At 44.9% G+C, this 21,891-nt stretch overlaps 1 protein-coding gene across 1 annotated transcript in view; it reads left to right on the top strand.

Moving 5' to 3' along the window:
- Positions 1–21,007, top strand: part of LOC124606466 (mucin-2-like) — a 30,102-nt gene extending 9,095 nt beyond the window's left edge. Inside the window, exon 2 of the mRNA XM_047138448.1 lies at positions 19,300–21,007. Within this exon, the coding sequence (XP_046994404.1) occupies positions 19,300–20,295 (996 nt within the window). The 3' untranslated portion in view covers positions 20,296–21,007. The remainder of the gene's footprint in view (positions 1–19,299) is intronic.
- Positions 21,008–21,891: the final 884 nt, after the last annotated feature.

The following is a 21,891-nucleotide window of genomic DNA, read 5'->3' as shown; positions in this document are numbered from 1 at the left end:
GACAATCATTCTTCCCACACACTATTCGTGAGTGGAACAGGGTTGGAGTGATCAGATAGTGGTACCGAAAGTACCCACCGCCACACACCATTAGGTGGCTTGCGGAGTATGTTGCAGATGTAGATGTACATACGTGATTGCAGCTGACTGCGAACACCTTGGTGTTAAGTACCGAACATAATATCCTGTACACCATCTTCAATATTCACAAGATAGTGAACAGTTTCTCAAGGATATTGATCGTAAAAGAACACCTCATAAATAATGTGTGAACAAATATACTGGGTGAGCAGCAGAAGTCTGCAAAGCTTGTAAGGGTGTTGCAGGGGAGATTGTTGAGAGAAATAACTGTTAAAAACAAAATTCTGTACTCTGCGGCATTTGTGGGTTATCTGACATTGAAGTTAGCCAATCACAATGTAGCGTGTGCAGATTCAATAAGTCTGCCAAAGACAGATTCTCCAAGCTTGTTCCTCGTTTCGCTTCTGCTCGCCTACTTTAAATTTATCACTTCCAAAAGAAAGCACATTTTAACTGGTAATGAACATTTGAACAAGTGGTAACTCGCAGATCCACAGATGTCTGGGTATTGCCGCTTTTTAGCAGGCGCAAGTACTTGAATTTGCGCGCGCGACGACCCAACTGGCTAGTTTCAACGCTAAATAACTTGGAAACGGCGCAAAGTATCGAATTTTGTTCTTAACAGCTACTTCTCACCACACCCTCACTGCAACTACCACCTTATTAGCTTTTCAGACTGTTTCTGACCATCCTCTATAATAGAGAAAATAACTTTAAAAATGACCATATCTTCACCAAAATCTATCTTTGCTTCATATACACTACTGGCCATTAAAACTGCGACACCTAGAAGAAATGCAGATAATAAACGGGTATCCATTGGACAAATATATTATACTGGAACTGACATGTAATTACATTTTCACGCAATTTGGGGTGCATAGATCCTGAGAAATCAGTACCCAGAACAACCACCTCTGGCCGTAATAACGGCGTTGATACGCCTGGGTATTGTGTCAAACAGCGCTTGGATGGCGTGTACAGGTACAGCTCCCCATGCAGCTTCAACACGATACCACAGTTCATCAAGAGTAGTGACTGGCATATTGTGATGAGCCAGTTGCTCGGCCAACATTGACCAGACGTTTTCAATTGGTGAGGGATCTGGAGAATGTGCTGGCCAGGGCAGCAGTCGAACCTTTTCTGTATCCAGAAAGGCCCGTACAGGACCTGCAACATGCGGTCGTGCATTATCCTGCTGAAATGTAGGGTTTCGCAGGGATCGAATGAAGGGTAGAGCCACGTGTCGTAACACATCTGAAATGTAACGTCCACTGTTCAAAGTGCAGTCGGTGCGAACAAGAGGTAACCGAGCCGTGTAACCCATGGCACCCCATACCGTCAGGCCGGGTGATACGCCAGTATGGCGATGACGAATACACGCTTCCAATGTGCGTTCACCGCGACCATCATGATGCTGTAAACAGAACCAGGATTCATCCGAAAAAATGACGATTTGCTATTCGTGCACCCAAGTTCTTCGTTGAGTACACCATCCTGTCTGTAATGCAGCGTCAAGGATAACCGCAGCCATGGTCTCCGAGCTGATAGTCCATGCTGCTGCAAACGTCGTCTAACTGTTCGTGCACATGGTTGTTGTCTTGCAAACGCCCCCATCTTTGACTCAGGGATCGAGACGTGGCTGCACGTCCGTTACAGCCATGCGGATAAGATGCCTGTCATCTCGACTGCTGGTGATACGAGGCCGTTCCGTATTACCCTCCTGAACCCAACGATTCCATATTCTCCTAACAGTCATTGGATCTCGAACAACGCGAGCAGCAATGTCGCGATACGATAAACCGCAATCGCGATAGGCTACAATCCGACCTTTATCAAAGTCGGAAACGCGATGGTACGCATTTCTCCTCTTTACACGAGGCATCACAACAACGTTTCACCAGCCAACGCCGGTCAACTGCTGTTTGTGTATGAGAAATCGGTTGGAAACTTTCCTCATGTCAGCACGTTGTAGGTGTCGGCACCGGCGCCAACCTTGTGTGAATGGTCTGAAAAGCTAATGATTTGCATATCACAGCATCTTCTTCCTGTCGGTTAAATTTCGCGTCTGTAGCACGTCATCTTCGTGGTGTAGCAATTTTAATGGCCAGTAGTGTAGTTTCACGGTACAGTTAATGGTTCAAATGGCTCTGAGCACTATGAGACTTAACATCCGTGGTCATCAGTCCCCTAGAACTTAGAACTACTTAAACCTAACTAACCTAAGGACATCACACACATCCATGCCCAAGGCAGGATTCGAACCTGCGACCGTAGCAGTCGCGCGGTTCCGGACTGAGCGCCTAGAACCGCTAGACCACCGCGGCCGGCGATACAGTTAATCACATGTTCTAACATACTTAGTACAGTCATTAACATACAATCTCTGGACAGCATGGATTCATTTAGAACTATGGCACCAATTCACCATTCCGAGCCCTAATGGCGTATTTACCCTGTCCGAAGTGCCAGTTGCCAAGCGCTTTGCGTTGGTCCCTCCTGATAGCTCGGTTCTGCCACTGATTTCCGTTGGCGGCTGCTGCTTCTGACGGGAACACCAATCCCATGTGCCACCTTGACGCTTCTGCAGCCACCTTGATGCACTAGCAGCTGCAGCTGCCATGTGCCATTCCGCCGCGCTCTAAAGGCAACTAGACTTAGCACAAATGGCGAAATCTCAGCGGTAAATATCAAATGAGCGAAAAAAAGACAAACATCAGCTGTCTCATTGCTAAGTCGCCAATTTTGGTAGTTCGAGACGTAAATATTACGTGGGGCCCCTCCACGCCAACACCTGCGTGGTGGCCATTCAAAAAGATCTACTTGCTACCCCCGCTTTCGTTAGTATCTAAAAAGAATTCCGCCGAAAATGCAGCGATTTATTTTCATCTGGCTTGTTAACCTATTGTAACTTTAAGGAAGCGTCGTGAGTGACGAATTTTAAGTAAAACCTACACGTTTCTCCGGTTGCCATGTCAAAATTTGCTTCTTATGCCGAAACTCAGTGGAGTTTACACTGTCTCCTCTGACTAACACGTGCAGACACAATTGCGGGGCAATTCTGAAACGGTGGTTTGTTAAGTTTATTAAGTAATGAACTGAGGGAGAGTAAAGCCAGTAGCTAATTAAAGGCACATCCTAGGTACAAAAAACGAGTAACGTCTTCACGTATGTCGTTCCAAAATCCATAGCATTTCTCGTTTCACAGCTATCGATAGCCCTTAGAAATAACATTCTTTCACCGAAAAAATCCGTAGTTATTAGAATAAAGAAGTTTTAGATGATAACGATATGGTAAATACTCTCCTCTTTGCATGCTATCATTTGCCAAAATCTCATTTCGATATCTGAAACCATTTATGAAATATGAGGAATGTTGTGGATTTTCACTCCGGCTTTATCGTTGGTGCGGCGCGATCGCAAATGAGTGTGCTACATCAGATCAATTTTCTCGAGATTGGTGACAGATAGATACATCTACCCATGTCTAAAGAAAAATTCAATATGTTAGTTAAATTTCATACACAACATACACAACTGGTCATTAAAATTGCTACGCCACGAAGATGACGTGCTACAGACGCGAAATTTAACCGACAGGAAGAAGATGCTGTGATACGCAAATGATTAGCTTTTCAGAGCATTCACACAAGGTTGGCGCCGGTGGCGACACCTACAACGTGCTGACATGGGGAAAGTTTCCAACCGATTTCTCATACACAAACAGCAGATGACCGGCGTTGCCTGGTGAAACGTCGTTGTGATGCCTCGTGTAAGAAGGAGAAATGCGTACCATCACGTTTCCGACTTTGATAAAGGTCGGACTGTAGCATATCGCGATTGCGGTTTATCGTATCGCGGCATTGCTGCTGGTCGAGATCCAATGAGTGTTAGCAAAATATGGAATCGGTGGGTTCAGGAGGTTAATACGGAACGCCGTGCTGGACCCCAACGGCCTCGTAACACTAGCAGTCGAGATGGTAGGCATCTTATCCGCATGGCTGTAACGGATCGTGCAGCCACGTCTCCATCCCTAAGTCAACAGATGGGGACGTTTGCAAGACATCAACCATCTGCACGAACAGTTCGACGACGTTTGCAGCAGCATGGACTATCAGCTCGGAGACAATGGCTGCGGTTATCCTTGACGCTGCATCACAGACAGGAACGCCTGCGATGGTGTACTCAACGAAGAACTTGGGTGCACGAATAGCAAATCGTCATTTTTTCGGATGAATCCAGGTTCTGTTTACAGCATCATGATGGTCGCGGTGAACGCACATTGGAAGCGTGTATTCGTCATCGCCATACTGGCGTATCACCCGGCCTGACGGTATGGGGTGCCATGGGTTACACGGCTCGGTTACCTCTTGTTCGCACCGACTGCACTTTGAACAGTGGACGTTACATTTCAAATGTGTTACGACACGTGGCTCTACCCTTCATTCGATCCCTGCGTAACCCTATATTTCGGCAGGATAATGCACAACCGCATGTTGCAGATCCTGTACGGGCCTTTCTGGATACAGAAAATGTTCGACTGCTGCCCTGGCCAGCACATTCTCCAGATCTCTAACCAATTGAAAACGTCTGGTCAATGATGGCCGAGCAACTGGCTCATCACAGTACGTCAGTCACTACTCTTGATGAACTGTGGTATCGTGCTGAAGCTGCATGGGCAACTGTACCTGTACACGCCATCCAAGCTCTGTTTGACTCAATACCCAGGCGTAACAAGGCCGTTATTACGGCCAGAGTTTGTTGTTCTGGGTACTGATTCCTCAGGATCTATGCACCCAAATTGCGTGAAAATGTAATCACATGTCAGTTCTAGTATAATATATTTGTGCAATGAATAACCGTTTATCATCTGCATTTCTTCCTGGTGTAGCAATTTTAATGGCCAATAGTGTACTACGTAATATGAACCAAACACAAAGTCATAGCGACATCTATTTTTCATTGTATATTTTCCCGAATTTCGCAAAGTGTCCAACTTACACGTAAATACCACAATGACTATGACCATTAATGAAATGATGGGCACATCATCATTAGCCCGACATATAAAGCTGCAAGTAAGGCAAAAATGAAATTTCTTTACCGAATAGTTTCTGTAAAATCGTTTGAGGGGTGCGCGCCTTGATTCTGGAAAACACTTATCGGCCTCCCCGACCAATGAAACGAATAAACTCGTCCAGCAATTTGGACGAAAACTGGCCACTGCGCATCATCCACCGTATCCTACGCAAGCTATACAAGCTCCTGGGACTTCTCCTGGTCCGCCTGTACAGCACTACAACCACACCTACAACTGCTATCGTCAAACCACAATTCAGTGTCTGGAGTCAGCATATGGTGCAATGGCATCATTTTTCCCATTCATATACCGTTTGAAAGTATTCTTTCAAATGTATTAATACTCTCATAATTGTGAAACCAGACGGTAAAACATGCAAAGCGAGTAATTGAGAAATGTTGACTGGAAATATCTGAAGCTTATTTGAGGTGGAAATACGTGAAGCTCATGCTATGCGATTGGAAATTCAGAGTAACCAGTCGATCAGATAATACGACTGCGAGAAAGAAATCCGTTCTCAATCAAATTTACGTACGCTATCTGCCTCTGTGACAAAATGACTTTGGGTTAAATGTTGACTCTGAATGTTGCGAATCTTTGTTAATTTAGAAAACAATTGCTGTACCAGGACTACTTTCTTAATTACACAACAAATGATCACTGAATAAAACGCGTTTGACTTTATCTGATAAATCTGTGTGAAATCGCAGTGTAGCACTTTCATAAAACATTTCACTCGACCTTGCAACTTTTACTGATATTATTCTCGTAAATGCACTCTGAGATTACGAAAACTTACTTTGCGTTCTGCCTTAGGGCAGGTCTTGTCATGGGGGAAGCCTCGTCAGAGAGGTCCACTGCATGAGCATCTAGGGAAGTGATTCCAGTGGTGAATTCCCGTTACTTTCCACTGACGATGATGAAATAGTAATGAGGAAAACACAACACCCAGTCCCTGAGCGGAGAAAATCTCCGATCCAGCCGGGAATCGAACCCGTGCCCCTTGGCGCGATAGACCGCCTCGCTGACCACAGCTATCGTGGCGGACTGACAATATGAACTACAATGATAATCAAATTTATGGCTTCCCTTTGCGCAATGGATCGCTCGTCTGCTCTGCGATCTTGTTCTTTAAAACTTTTTTTATGTATATAAAATAGTGACCTGACTCTTAGAATTAAGTTTCACTCACCGTACTGGCGTTGTGCAATGCAAGACGGGATTTCGTCAATACTCAAAAATGTTACTCAGCACACGACTCGCGATGTGCAGTCAAAACTATGACAGCAAATGAAAAATCGGGTACCAACCTCGGCGACAAAGAAATAACTAAATCGGCGCTTTAAGTTTCAACTGAGCTTCGTTAAGTCATCCCAACAATACAACTTTCCACACTTTGCACACACGGACTAATTCGTAAAATGTCTCTTTAGCATTTATCACTGCAGTGGAAGACGGAACCATATAACTTCATTACAAAAAACCTTACAGAAAATCTAAACCAACTTCATTACAAAAAACCTTGCAGAAAATCTAAACCATAAGCACTGTTATAACAATGAGCGAACTATAGTAATTACAAATATGGCAAACCACGTTACCTTTAAATTTTACATTTTCTCATTCATTCAGTATTATAATCCTTTTGTTTAGATATCTGTCTTTAAACGTCATGTTACAAAAATTGCTCCAAATAATGTTACCTCCGCTGCAGGACAGACCAGCTTCAGTCCATTTCATAACAAGTACATTACCACACTGTTGCTACTAGAACACTATGGGTCCACTCTGACAAAGTAAAGCTAACCTCTCTGTCCAACATCTCTTGTCTTGAACACACTTCGAAAGTGTCTACACTGATAGGACAAAACATTATAAATACCTGCTTAATTGCTTGTTTGTCCGTCTTTGCAAAGAAATGTATCACTGATTCTGCTTATCAGGGATCCGACAGTTTGGCTGGCTGGTTCAAATGGCTCTGAGCACTATGGGACTCAACTGCTGAGGTCATTAGTCCCCTAGAACTTAGAACTAGTTAAACCTAACTAACCTAAGGACATCACAAACATCCATGCCCGAGGCAGGATTCGAACCTGCGACCGTAGCGGTCTTGCGGTTCCAGACTGCAGCGCCTTTAACCGCACGGCCACTTCGGCCGGCCCGACAGTTTGTTGGTAGGTTTGCGGAGATATGCGTCAATAGATGTCTACGCACTCGTCATTTGATTCGCGTAAATAACGGGCCGCTGATTAGCGTACGCTGTGATGGCGCCCGAAAACGACCCAGACGGGTTCCATAGGATTTACATCAGGCGGGTGTGGTCGCCGAGACATCAACGTGAGTTGATTATAATGCTCCTCAAACCACTGTAGCACGATTCTGACCCCGCGACACGGGCATTTATATTGCTGAAAGAAGACATCGCCGTCCGTGAGGACATCAAGTATGAAGGAAATTAAAATTATATGAATTCCTTCGGCTGCTGACGGGCGCTGTTATATACCAACGGAGACAGGTGAAAATGTGTGCCCCGACCGGGACTCGAACTGGGGAACTCCTGCTTAGATGGCAGACGCTCTATCCATCTGAGCCACCGAGGGCACAGAGGATAGTGCGACTGCAGGGACTATCTCGCGCACGCCTCCCGCGAGACCCACATTCTCACCATATATGTCCACACACTACATTCGTAGTGTCCCTACCCAGCCGAGCGGTCTTAGGCGCTGCAGTCATGGACTGTGCGGCTGGTCCCGGCGGAGGTTCGAGTCCTCTCTCGGGCATGGGTATGTGTTTTTGTCCTTAGTATAATTTAGGTTAAGTATTGTGTACGCTTAGAGACTGATGACCTTAGCAGTTAAGTCCCATATGATTTCACAACCATTTGAACATTTTGTCCCTACCCAACATACTCATTACCCGTGGAAGACATTCTTACCAAGTCCCGTAAGAGCTCGGGTAATATGTGTGCATCCGCACAGAAGAAGAAGGTCATGGCCGGTATTGCCAGAACTATAGACTTATATGGATATGATGTCTGTTCTTCTGTGCGCATGCACACATATTCCCCGAACTCTTACAGAAGTCCCGAAAGAACAGAAATTAGAATTATATGAATTCCTTCGGCTGCTGACGGGCGCTGTTATATACCAACGGAGACAGGTGAAAATGTGTGCCCCGACCGGGACTCGCTCGGGAACTGCTGCTTAGATGGCAGACGCTCCATATAAGTATCAAATATGAAGGGATGCAGGTGGTTCGCAGCTGTCAGCAGGATTTCGGCTGCTACCCATGCAAGAGCAGGAGAATGTCTCTCATAGTATAATACTGCTCCCACCAAACTGCGTTCGTGTCGCGCTGCACGTTTGGAGCCGCCGTTCACCTCGACGACGGCGTTTGTGAAGACGACCATCGACCTAGTGTATCAGAAGTGTGATTCCCTCGAAGAGCCGACACGTTTCCGTTGATCGACGGTCGAATCGCGATGGCCCTGTGCCCACTGCAATCGCAGTTGACGATGTCGTTGGCTCAACGTGTGAACACATAGGGGTGGTGTGCTGCAAATCTCCGTGTTCAACAATGTGCGATGAACGGTGTGCTACGAAACAATTGTGCGTGCACCAGCATAACGCTCTTTCTGCAGATATGTCACAGATCAACATCTATCCTACTGTACAGAGCAGAGAAGTCTCCAAACCCCACGTTCTGTGAAGAGTCGTGGACCTCCAACCATTTAGTGCCTAGTGGTAGTTCCATTGTCCTTGTACCTCTATCTGTAGATGCTCACGACAGTAGCACTTGAACATTCGACCAGCTTCGCCGTTTTCGAGATCCTCATTCACAGGGTCTGCGTCAAGGGCGTACCCAGGATCTGAACTAGGGGGGGGGGGGGGGGGGGCAGGTCATACTAGTCTCAGGAAACAAGGACTCGAAACAACATACAGCACTTTTTATTAAATAAAACAGTAAACCAGTGAAAAACTGCTTTTAATAAACATTTTAAATACAAGAATGCACTTGTACAATCCGAGAAAACATGCAGAAGTTCTTATTAAATGAAACAGTAAACTAGTGAAAAACTGCTTTCAATAAACATTTTAAATATTAGAATGCACTTGTTTAAAAATACAACTTTGGATGCGATGGACATCGAAAGTCCCATATGTACGTCAACATCCCGTGTTGTGGGATCAGAAAAACAAACACTGCCACGACTGAGGTCTGGTATGCCAAGCTTGGAATGAACTGAATAAGTACAAAAAATTAAAATAAATAACTACCAAAAATACTACAGACAAGAAACGCATAAACTTTGGTATATTATCATATTTGAGTTACGTACAAATTTTATCATTTTAATAAAGAAATGATAGCCCCAGTAGTTACAGTATTCAATAAACGATTCATGATGTAAATTTGCAATAATGACAGTTGACAGGTTTTGAACACCTCTCCTCCGCTCCTCATCCTTCTTGAAGCTCCACTGTTTTCTTCTGAAAACATGCTTCAAAGCACTGTTTTCGATTATGTCGTAGTAAAAACTCAACTGAAGGGAGATTTTGGGTCTACCTTTATCGATTAATATGTTATGAAAGAAGGAGATGCATTGAATAACAATATCTTGGTGTTCTAAAGGAGTTTTTTTTCTTTGGGAGAATATGCAACTTGCTCGTCAAAAATCCGAACGTGCGTTCCACTAGCACTCTAGCCGCCGATAATTTCTTGGTAAATGATCTTTCTTCGTCACTTAGTAACAATCCAGAAAATGGACTCATTAAATTACGCAAGTGAGCAAGGGCTTCAGGCAGCCCTAATGGGGCTTTTACTGAAGTGCCCGGTAGTTTTTTCGGTGATGGCCAGTTTTGTGAAACGTTCTAAAAAATATTTTATAAATCACTTGCACTAAATGTCTCGCCATCTACTGCTTGTCATAACCTGCACGTCAACTGCTATTAATCTACAGTTAGCGTAAGCTGTAACTAAAAAATTAATAATTTAGGAGCAGAAAAGCATTTTACATTTAAATATGGTAGGAGAAACGATATTGTTCGTTAGAAACTTCACATAGTCACGACCCCTTACTGCCTACAAGCGAATACGCTGTTCCTTGGCGACATAACATGCCTGCGAATAGCAGAGCGGATTGCTTATCGCTAAATTTATCATTTCTATAAACTTCCCTGCCGACAGTAACGTGCCGAAGACGAAAAAATTACTCCCGGATCTGCGCGAACAATTTCGAATATCTTCTAGGGGGGGGGGGGGCGGCAGCTCTCCCCCCCCCCCCTCCCCTCTGGCCCTCGCTGGGTACGCCCATGGTCTGCGTAATAATAACCTGCCCTTTATCAAAGTCGCTTACCTCAATGTATTTCCCCATTTGCAGCCCACATGTGCGCAAGGGTGATTCCTCATCCGTGACTGCCCTGCTTACATACTTTAGTTACCGCAACGCCACCAGACAGCATCCAACGTCGGAGTGGGCAGAGGTCACAATGTTTTGGCTTATCAGTGTAATTACAAAGGCATTGTTAAAGCGGTATTACAAAGCTCGAAAACATTTATCAAATTTACAAATTAACTCACATTTATGGACCATGACATACTCAGAATTACCATAGCGAATAGGGCAGCCACCTTTCACGATCTTGGATGGTACACAGGAAGAAAAAACGTTGGTACCCTTCTGTGTCAGTCCGAAGTTATCCAGTTTTATCGTCGTATTCTTTACGTGGTTGAAGGAAGTGCTTTCTTTCTTGACTCCTTTTCGATAGTGAGTTCTCGAATGTTTGTAGGTAAGGCTACTCGCGAAGCGCAACATCTTTCAAGCGAAGTCTTCCACTACAGGTTGTTGAGCATTTCGCTGACCTAACAAAGTCGCAGCGAATCAACTTCTGCGTTCTCTTCTGTCAATGCTACGGAAACCAACCTAGCAAGGGTCCCAGACGGGCGAACAATACTCAAAAATTGCTGGAGCGAGTATATCGCAAGCAATCTCTTCTATGAGTGTATTACACTTCATTCTGCTTCTTCTAATCAACCTCAGTCTGCCATCTGCCTTCTCTACGATCAAATTTATTCATTTAATTTGCACCTTAAACTACTCTGGGTTGATTTCCTGATGCGAGAAGGTCGTGACTGGTATCCTGTCTCGCAGTCGCATCTTTTCGTCCCTTCACTAGCGTTGCATTACATTTGCTTACGTTGAGGGTCAGCTGTCAATCTGTGAACTATACGGGGGTCGTTTGAAACGTCCGCGCAAAAATAAAAACTACTTACGTGTTTGGGGTAAACCTTTTTTATTTTTCAACATAGTCTCCCTTTAGACTTATACACTTTGTCCAACGCTGTTCTAATTTGTTGATCCCTTCCGAATAATACGAATTGTGCAAGTCTGCAAAATAGCTATTAGTTGCTACAATCACCTCCTCGTTTGAATACAACTTTTGTCCCGCCAGCCATTTCTTCAAATTGGGGAACAAATAGAAGTCCGAGGGAGCCAAGGATGTGAAACGAGTTGGAATCCTATTTCCATTAATTTTGCAACCACAGCTGCTGAGGAGTGAGCTGGTGTATTTTCGTGATGGAAAAGGACTTTTTTGCGGTCCAATCGTCGGCATTTTTCTTGCAGCTCGGTTTTCAAACGGTCCAATAACGATGAATAATATCCACCTATAATAGTTTTACCCTTTTCCAGATAGTCGATGAGGATTATCCCTTGCGAATCCCAAAAGATAGTCCCCATAACCTTTTCGGCCCAAGGAATGGTCTTCACCTTTTTTGGTGCAGATTCTCCCTTGGTAACCCATTGTTTAGACTGTTCTTTCGTCTCAGGAGTATAGTAATGCATCCATGTTTCATCCACAGAGACGAAATGACGCTTAAAGTCCTGCGGATTCTTCCTGAACAGCTGCAAACCATCCTCGCAACACTTCACACGATTCCGCTTTTGGTCAAGCGTGAGCAATCGCAAAACCAATCTTGCGGATAGCTTTCTCATGTCCAAATGCTTATGCAAAATATTATGTATCCATTCACTCAAGATTCCCACAGCACTAGCAATCTCACCCCCCTTAACTCTTCTGTCATCCATCACCGTATCATGGATTTTATAAAGGATTTCTGGAGTCGTAACCTCCACAGGGCGTCCAGAACGTTCAGAATCATTTGTGCCCATATGGCCACTCCGTAAATTTTGAAATCACTTATAAATTGTTCTAATCGAAGATGCAGAGTCACCATAATGTTTATCAAGCTTCTCGTTAGTCTCCTGAGGCGTTTAGTCTTTCATAAAGTAACGTTTAATCACTACACTAAATTCTTTTTCGTCCATTTTTTGACAATCACTTCCTTGATTTACACGAATGCCAAACACAAAGAAATAGACCAATATGGATGAAACTTGGTGTGCGGTCTTTCCAAAGATGCTACTAACTAAACATGACCTCGACACGCGCCGGTGGTGCCATCTCTCAAACTATGCACGGACTTTTCAAACGCCGCTCGTACTCTATTCATCACAACAATAAACCTGATGTAAACATTACTCCATGTATTCTTCCGCGTTTGCTTGAATATCATTGGATTTCGTCTCACGTGGAGCGGAAGCCATGTTGTGACCAGTACAGTCAAGTACGATCACAAAGATAAGTTTTACGCTGTATTACACGCACACAGAGGCTATTGAGCGATATGTGCGGGACAACGGCCTTACCGGCGCATTGAACTTGGGCAACACTGGCCAACCAGCAATCCAATAAACCTGCAATGATGTGAGCAGTTGCAGTTCAGACATAAAAAGAGACGGGCAAAGAAACAATATAGTTTCGAATGTCATTTAATTTTTAAACAGAATGAAATAGCATTCGGCAAAACTCCAGCACTACCGCTTCCTTTTTAGGCGACCTGACGGAAAGCATAAAATGCTCTCATTCTCAGCTGGAATAGTATTCTAATTACAAACAAGAGTGGTGAAAATTTCTAATTTAAACACGGGGTAATTTTTCTGAGCGACTAATGTGTGATGCAAAAGCATACTGCAGGGATTTCACCGCACTATTGAATACTGAAGCCAGTGAAAGTATTAATTACAATCAGGCGTCTGGTAAACTCTCAGCTCCTTCCTCATCCACATCCGGAAATTACATTTCAGTACTGGAACTGTCATCTGCCACGTTTATAACGAGTCGATAAACAATAGAATCCACGAAGCCATCCAGGTGCCGCATTTTCTCCTCTTCTTTTATGACGTTTCATTCTACATCCCGGCCAACGTTCGGCAGTAAGATGTGAAAAAGCTGCGTGCGTCAGTTCCAGCAGGTCTGGCAGCTTAACAGTATTGTTATTTCTCGAGCCAAATCCCTTAACTTGGCTCCTGATCGATTCTGTTGCGTTCACATTAAAATGAAGCATTTGTATGGTGTGCTCGATTCTGTGAAAATGATTTTTTTTCATGTTTCTACGACACATATCGATACTTATCTACAATTGTAGTATAAAACAATGGACATAGCCCAAATAAAGAGTATTAGTTTTTCATTTTTGCGTTAAAAATAAATGTCATGTTTTATTAATATAAGCAACCTTTATTAAGTCTTTCATAAAATATCGATAGTTGAGAATTTATTTTTGAAATGAAAACAGGAATTTCGAGTGCAATATGTAATTGAAAGCAAGAAGACGTGCATTATTCATAAAAAATGACGATTAATTTTACAATTACGAGAGGTAGGTAATTCAAAATGAACGATAAAAAACTTCACTCTGCGAGACTTGAACCAGCTCCTACGCTACCGATTCCGCTGTACACGAATGTGTAACTTCGTTGCAACTGTATGTAATATAGTCTCTCGGAAAACTTCAAAGCCAATTAATTACCTCTGTAAATTTATGACAAACATTAAGAAAAACCTATTTTTTGGCACTTTTTAACCCTGTTCCACACGCGTGTTTCACTACGGAGCATGAAGCAGCCTCACCATTTTGGTACTGCGTATTAACAGCGCCGACAATCAAGAGAACAACAGTACAGAGGCTGTGACTATGCACGATTTTTGAAATAAAAACTACATAACTAAAGCGTGGTTAAGAAAAACTTTGATGGATGGCTCCTAATACATTTGAATGTCTTAAAGCTTCATTTTACGTTACTTAGTAATAATATATCGGGTGATCAAAAAGTCAGTATAAATATGAAAACTTAATAAACCACGGAATAACGTAGATAGAGAGATAAAAATTGATACACATGCTTGGAATGACATGGGGTTTTATTAGAACAAAAAAAAAAGTTCACAAAATGTCCGACTGATGGCGCTGGACAGCAAAACGTCAGTGACTGCGCATGACAATCGTGTATAAAAGGAGCTGTAATGTGAGAGAGAATCTCCTTGACCTCATTGGCAGTGACCATGCTCCTGTTCTCCTCACTATCTCTAATGGTCGCCATCCCCGCAACGCTCCTCGCCCTGACGTCCCTCCTAAACTTGTCCATGATTACTCCCGTGCCAACTGGGATGCCTACCGGGACTCCATTCACACCCAGGTTGACGGTCACGACCTTACCGTCCAATCTCCTGATGACATCTCTCGCACTGCTGCCTTCCTGCACCAGACCTTGTCTGACGCCGTCGCCACCTATATCCCCACCAAAGCCATCCACCCTCACCGCCCTGCCCTGCCTCCACAGGCCGTCCTTCTCCTTCGAGAGTCCCGCCGCCTCTACTGCTCTTTTCTCCACGCTCGTGACGGGGATACACTTACCCGCCACCGGCAATTACGACGACACATCCGCAACCTGCTTACTGCGAAGAAACGCCGTGCCTGGCGCCAGACATGTACACGACTCAACACCACGCTCCCCATAAACTCTTCCAAGTATTGGTCTGCTTTCCACCGCCTTACTGGGAACCGCCCCACCCCGCAGTACCCTCTCCTCCTTAATGACCGTCCCTTTCCTGACAACCTCAGTAAGGCCAACCACTTTGCCTCCCACCTCTCTGATGTTTTTTCCATCCCAGATGATCCCCACTTTGATTATTCCCTCTTCCCTGATGTCATGGACCGTACGAATACCTCTGTTCCTCCCCTTGCTCCTAGCTTCCAGTACTTGGGCCACACCCCACCATCTGAACTTAACACTCCTATCACTACACAGGACATCAGCCTCACACTCCGCACTAAACGCAACACTGCTCCCGGCCACGACTGCATTACCTACCGCCACCTCAAACACTGCCCTCCTTCCTTCCTTTCAATCCTTGCCACCCTCTACAATGTCATCCTTGCCACTGGCTTCTATCCCGACCTGTGGGAAACCTCCCGTATCCTGATGTTCTCCAAACCCAACAAGCCTCCATCTGATGCCCCTTCCTATCGTCCTATCTGTCTCACATCGGTGTTCAGCAAGCTCTTGGAATTCATCCTTTCCCGGCGCATCCATCACCACCTCCACCGCAACCACCTCCTCCCAAACACCCAATGTGGCTTTCGACCTTCCTTCTCTGCTGGTGACCAACTCCTCCGCCTCACTCCTCTCCCTCCAGCTTAACTCCCGTCGCTCCGCCATTTTTGTCTCCCTTGACCTCAAAAAGGCCTACGACCATGTCTGGCATCCCGGTCTCCTGTTTAAACTCCAAAACTATGCCCTTCCTATCAACTACATCCGTCTGGTGGCCTCCTTCCTCTCCCACCGCCCCTCCTACGTTACCATCCATAATGCCAATTCCCACACCTTCTACCCCTCTGCAGGTGTGCCCCAGGGCTCTGTCCTCTCCCCTCTCCTCCACCTCCTGTACACGGCAGATATGCCCCAACCCCCCCCCCCACCAGTACACCTCTTGTAATATGCTGATGACACCACATTCCTCGCCCTCGCTCCTACCCTCCACTGGTCCCAACGCCTTCTCCAGAATCACCTTGACCTTTTTGCTGCATGGTGTAACCAGTGACTCCTGAAACTCAACCCTTCCGAGATCCAGGCCATCATCGTAGGTCGTACCACTCGCTCCTTCCGGCTCCTGGATTTCTCCCTTACTGTCTGCGCCCGTCCTGTCCGCCTTACCCCCATCCTCACCTACCTTGGCCTCACCATTGACCGTCACCTCACCTGGATCCCTCATCTCCGCTCCATCCAATCCAAAGCCCACAACCGCCTCCGACTCCTCAAACTCCTCTCTGGCTGGACATGGGAGTTGCACCCCTCTACCATCCTCCACACCTACAAATCCTTAATCCGTCCCATCCTATGTTATGCCAGTCCTGCCTGGATATCTGCCCCCCCCCCCCCCAAATTCTATAAGTCCCTCCAGATCCTTGAGCGTCATGCACTCCGCCTCGCCTTCAGTATACGCCTCCCGTCCCCCACGCAGATCCTCTATGATCTCATTCCTTTCCCCCATCTGCTCCTATTCCTCGAACATATCCGCATCCTCTACACCTCCCGCAGTCTTGAACCCCCTCACCCCCTGATTGCTCCTCTCCTCTCCGATCCCCGCCCCCTGCCACGTCTTCACCGTTGTGTCCCCCCTACCCTCCATCTCTACACCCTACATCTCCTTTCCCAAGGTGGCTTCCATCAACTCCCCCTCCCGGATGATGCCCTCTCCCCCTTCATTTATTCCTCCTATCAACTCTGATCCTCACTCCCCCTCCTTTCCTCTGTCCTTTTCCCGGGCTCCCTCTCCCCCCTTCCATCCTCTTTCTTCCACACCTCCCCTCTCTTTGCCCCCTTCTCTCCCCTGAGTCCTTTTACATTTCCCTCCTCTGCCTCCTCTCATTCCCTCTCGCATCTGCCCTTCTCCCCCTTTATTAGTCCTCTCCCTCCTTGCTTCCCCCCCCCCCCTTTTTCGTTTTTTCCTCTCCTCCCTCCGTGTTTTTCCCCCTTCTCCAAGTCCCCCCCCCCCATCTGCCATGGATCAGGAGTGCCATATTTGTGCCGCCATTTTCGTGCAGTGTTTTACGGTTTGTTTTTCCAGTGAGTGATCCGTGTTGTGTCTTTTGGGAAGTGTAGCGAACAGCCATCATACTGTCGCTGGGTGTGATTTTTTATCTCTTGCGAACAGAAACCAGACTGTCGCCGTGTTTTTTTTAATTGTCTACTATGTTACTTGTCTGATTCCTGTGTATTTTATCAACATTGCCTACCCCTTTTGCTTTCTGTTTTAACTTTCCTCATTTTTACGCCATTTTACACTTTAAATCACCATTTTATCGCCTGTTTTTCCTTCTTTCTTTCTTCTTCCTATTTTTAACAAAAAGTCTGTAGGCTGTAGAGCAGCGTAGTAAGCTGCTGCCAGCCCGCCCCCCTTTGGGGGGAATTGAAAAGAGAGAGAATCAGATGCGCCAGCAGTCGCAATATGTTGACGTTACCTGAAAAGGCGCTTTTAGTGAAGCTGTATTATCAGAATGGGGAATGTGCTAGTTCAGCGTTATGATCCTATCGCCATAGGAAGGGGATTCGAACGGGTAAAGGTCCGTTGACAAATGCAGCTGTGGCGAGAATGATTTCGAAGTTCGAAGCCACGGGTTGTTTAGACGACAGACCGCGTGGTGGCCGACCAAGCACAAGGCGTAATGCTGCTGAGACAGTTCAGGAAGAAATGGAGACTGTAGCGGGTTCGTCTACGCACGGGGAAGTCAGTGCTCGTGCAGTCGCACGTCGCACCGGTATTCCATACACTACTGTTTGGTTGGCACTGAGGCGTAGCCTCCGATGCTATCCGTACAAAATCCATCGGCATCATGAAGCGGAAGGCATTTGCTGTGTGGTCGTTTCAAAAGATGGTGGAAGATGACGATTGGTTGAGTAACGTGTTGTCGACCGACGAAGCTCATTTCACGCTCCGAGGGTCTGTCTACGACCACAACTGCAGAATTTGGGCTACCGAAAATCCTAGAACTGTCGTGGAAACTCCACTGCACGACGAGAAAGTCACGGTATGGGTTGGATTTACCACATCTACCGTTATCGGGCCTTTTTTATTCGAGGAAATGCGTGATTCTGGTTTTGTAACTGCTACCGTGATGGGTGAGAGGTACGCCGATATGTTACAGAATAGCATCATCCCCAGGCTGGCTGATAAACACCTGCTGAAACGTACGATGTTTATGCAGGATGGCGCTCCACCCCATATTGCTAGACGCATGAAAGATCTCTTGCGCACGTCGTTTGGTGATGATCGTGTGCTCAGCCGCCACTTTCGTCATGCTTGGCCTCCCAGGTCCCCAGACCTCAGTCCGTGCGATTATTGGCTCTGGCGTTACCTGAGATCGCAAGTGTATCGTGATCGACCGACATCTCTAGGGATGCTGAAAGACAACATCCGACTCCAATGCCTCACTATAACCCCGGATATGCTTTACAGTGCTGATGACAACATTATTCCTCGACTACAGCTGTTGTTGAAGAATGATGGCGGACATATTGAGCATTTGCTGTAAAGAACATCATCTTTGCTTTGTATTACTCTGTTATTCTAATTATTGCTATTCTGATAAGATGAAGCGCCATCTGTCGGACATTTTTTGAACTTTTGTATTTTTTTAGTTCTAATAAAACCCCATGTCATTCCAAGCATATGTTTCAATTTGTACCTCTCTATCTACATAATTCCGTGATTTACTCAGTTTTCAAATTTATACTGACTTTTTGATCACCCGGTAGCTAATAAATAAGTAGGACTTACTTCCAAGAGCGAATCAAAACCAGTGTACATGTGCTACGGAATATGACTAATAATCGCGTTTGTGTTTTTTTTTACATCAGGTTTATTCTTACGATGAACGGAGTATAGGTGCTGATCATCTGCAAGTCGGTATTCTGTGACAAGTTTCTAACGATGTCACTTCTCGGTACACAACTGTGTCCTCTGCGAACAGACTCATTAGGCTACTTTTACATTTCTACACATCTCGTGTATAGCAGTGGCCCTTGAGATACGCTAGACGCTATCGTAGTTTCTGACAGTGCTTGTCTGTACAGAACAGCATAACGAACTGTGTGCCAACACATCAGAAACATATATCATCTTTCAGTGAGCTGAGCTGCCTTTCATCCGACAGGGCTATACAACTTTACCCACCCATGTTTCGAAAAGGACAGCTGTGCATAAACTGGTGATTCAAAAGTTTCTTTCTCTTGGCAGAGTCGACGTACTTCCGAGCTGATCGAGACGATGGTGTTGATGGCGGCAACAGCAGAGCATGCAGATATAAATCAGAGACCAGCAGAGAAGTTGGCGACTCCTGGAGACGTGTCGAGAACATATATGGCCACAATAGAACCGACGCAAGATAATAGAGTTACAATACACACAACACCACTGGAGACGGAAGCGCCTACGGAAAAGACAGAAGAGCCTATAGGTACATCTGACACAACGGCTACTGAAGATACATCGGAAATAAGTACGACGGGACTGACGACTGATGAGACAACAATACTGGATTCGACAACGGCGGAAGATACAACATGGACGGTAGATACGACAATCACAACACTAATACCAACGACAACTGGTCTTCCATCGGAGTCTACGACAAAAGTGACGACGACGACGGCGACGGCAACACCGGCAACAACAACAACAACAACAACACAACACCCATCTTCGGCACCACCACCAGAATCTACATCGACAACAACCACAACCACAACAACGCAGTACCCAACTACAGTCCCACCGCCGGAGCCTACATCCACAACAACAACAGAGCATCCGCCCACTGCACCACCACCAGAATCTACATCGACAACGACAACGACAACCACAACAACGCAGCACCCATCTACAGTCCTACCGCCGGAGTCTACATCCACAACAACAACAACAACAACAGAGCATCCGCCCACTGCACCACCACCAGAATCTACATCTACAACGACAACCACAACAACGCAGCACCCATCTACAGCCCTACCGCCGGAGTCTACATCCACAACAACAACAACAACAACAGAGCATCCGCCCCCTACACCACCACCAGAATCTACATCCGCAGCAGCCACGACGACCACGACGACGGCGCATCCGCTGCCGCCAGTGGACTCCACAACGTCGACCTCGACCATGACTACGACCACTGCCAGAGTTCTTCTTGTGTCACAAACCATACAGGCGACTCCAGTTCATTCAGTGTAATTTACAGGTCAGTTTCCACTTTGTCAATTTACTCATAACTGTACACAACCCACGCCGACAATCAGACGATTGTTACTTGCCGTTATGTACCGGAAACTTCACAACCATAGTGCGCCAAAGACTTTCCGCAAGACTTTCTCCTTACTGATCGTCAGAAGAGCGAAATATCACGTTATATGACCTGTATTATATGTGTTAATGTAATTGTATTCTATAGTTCTTCCAAGCTGTGATGCTGCATATGATACATAAGCAGTATAAAGCATTACTTTTCCTTTCACTTTTTTGTTTTTATTTATGCTGGGAGTTACAAAAAGAATTCTGTGAAAATGACTCCCCCCACACCACACCACGAAATTAAATATTGAGCAAATGGGGCGCTTAATGTGTTTTTTGCTCAGTAATAACATCTACAACATCATTATTGTATAGAGAAATTTATTGGTGCAACCTTACAATATTTAAATTATCACTAACATAATTTTTTGTGTTTGGTTGTTAGCCACCCTAGTTTTCAGGCATTTGCAATATTATGCTCAACAATTGACCAATTTTTGAACAGAACAATGTATGTTTTCTGTTCAAGCTTCTGTCCTCTCACACCACAAGTTTTGTCGCTGAGCAATCATTGGCTGGAAAAAAATTAATCGTGTTATTATAACAAGGTACAATAATTTTTGTAAATTAAAACATATCAAATGTGGTAATTATGTCTCGAGGTATGAACATTAAGACAGCACATAGATATGCGAAGACGTCTATGTGCAACAAATTTTTTAAGTAAATTCCTTTCACAACAACACTAAGATGATAACAGCCATAGAAAAGAATCTATTAGTACGAAAAAACTTTATTTTTTAGTATTAAGATGAGCCAGAGAAGTGTCTAACTGAAATATATATTGTAGTAAGTTGATAAAATGGGATTCCTTCTGAATTTAAAACTGTGGATGTATGTGAGACTTGTATTATCAGCTTGGATACATCAATAATAGTGACCTTTCCCTTTGCTGTTTCTTATTCACTCGCCGCTGATGTCCATATTTCATGTAAAAAAACTGCAAAAATAATGCAAATGGAAATAAATATTATTATTCCAACACATAGTTAGTGTGTTATTTAACCAACTGTAAAACAGAGCGAGACAAGAATGTGCATGCTAAAAGGAATCTAAAACTGAACAAGTTTCGAGCCTCTGATCCATAAATGAAGCATAAATCAAATGAAATATATTATTATAACGTCATGCCATTTCCTGAATATCACTGCTTATTCGTCTCAATAGTTTCCTGTAGATGGCATCAGCAGGTTAGCCAGTCGGCGTCAGGAACATTGGAGAAACATCTTACTCAGTAGAAGGAATGTTAACAACTATTCCATTGTGTTGATGACCTCTCTACGTCCTCTCAAGAGCAACATCTTTACATAAAACTCAAAGAAATTTCATTTTCATATCAAGCGAGAACGCAGATTCAATTTTCTAGGCAGTACTTTCAGGACTGCTCCATCAGACGTCTCCTGGCGTTGCAGCAGTTTTATTAATCCCACTCGATAGGTTGAGTGGAGACAGTATCACTATCTTCACGGCCAGTGTGGC

This window comes from Schistocerca americana, chromosome 3 (assembly GCF_021461395.2).
Source record: "Schistocerca americana isolate TAMUIC-IGC-003095 chromosome 3, iqSchAmer2.1, whole genome shotgun sequence".
Classification (NCBI taxonomy): Eukaryota; Metazoa; Arthropoda; class Insecta; order Orthoptera; family Acrididae; genus Schistocerca; species Schistocerca americana.
Note: the sequence above shows the minus strand (reverse complement) of the source record. Positions and strands in the feature narration are given on the sequence as shown.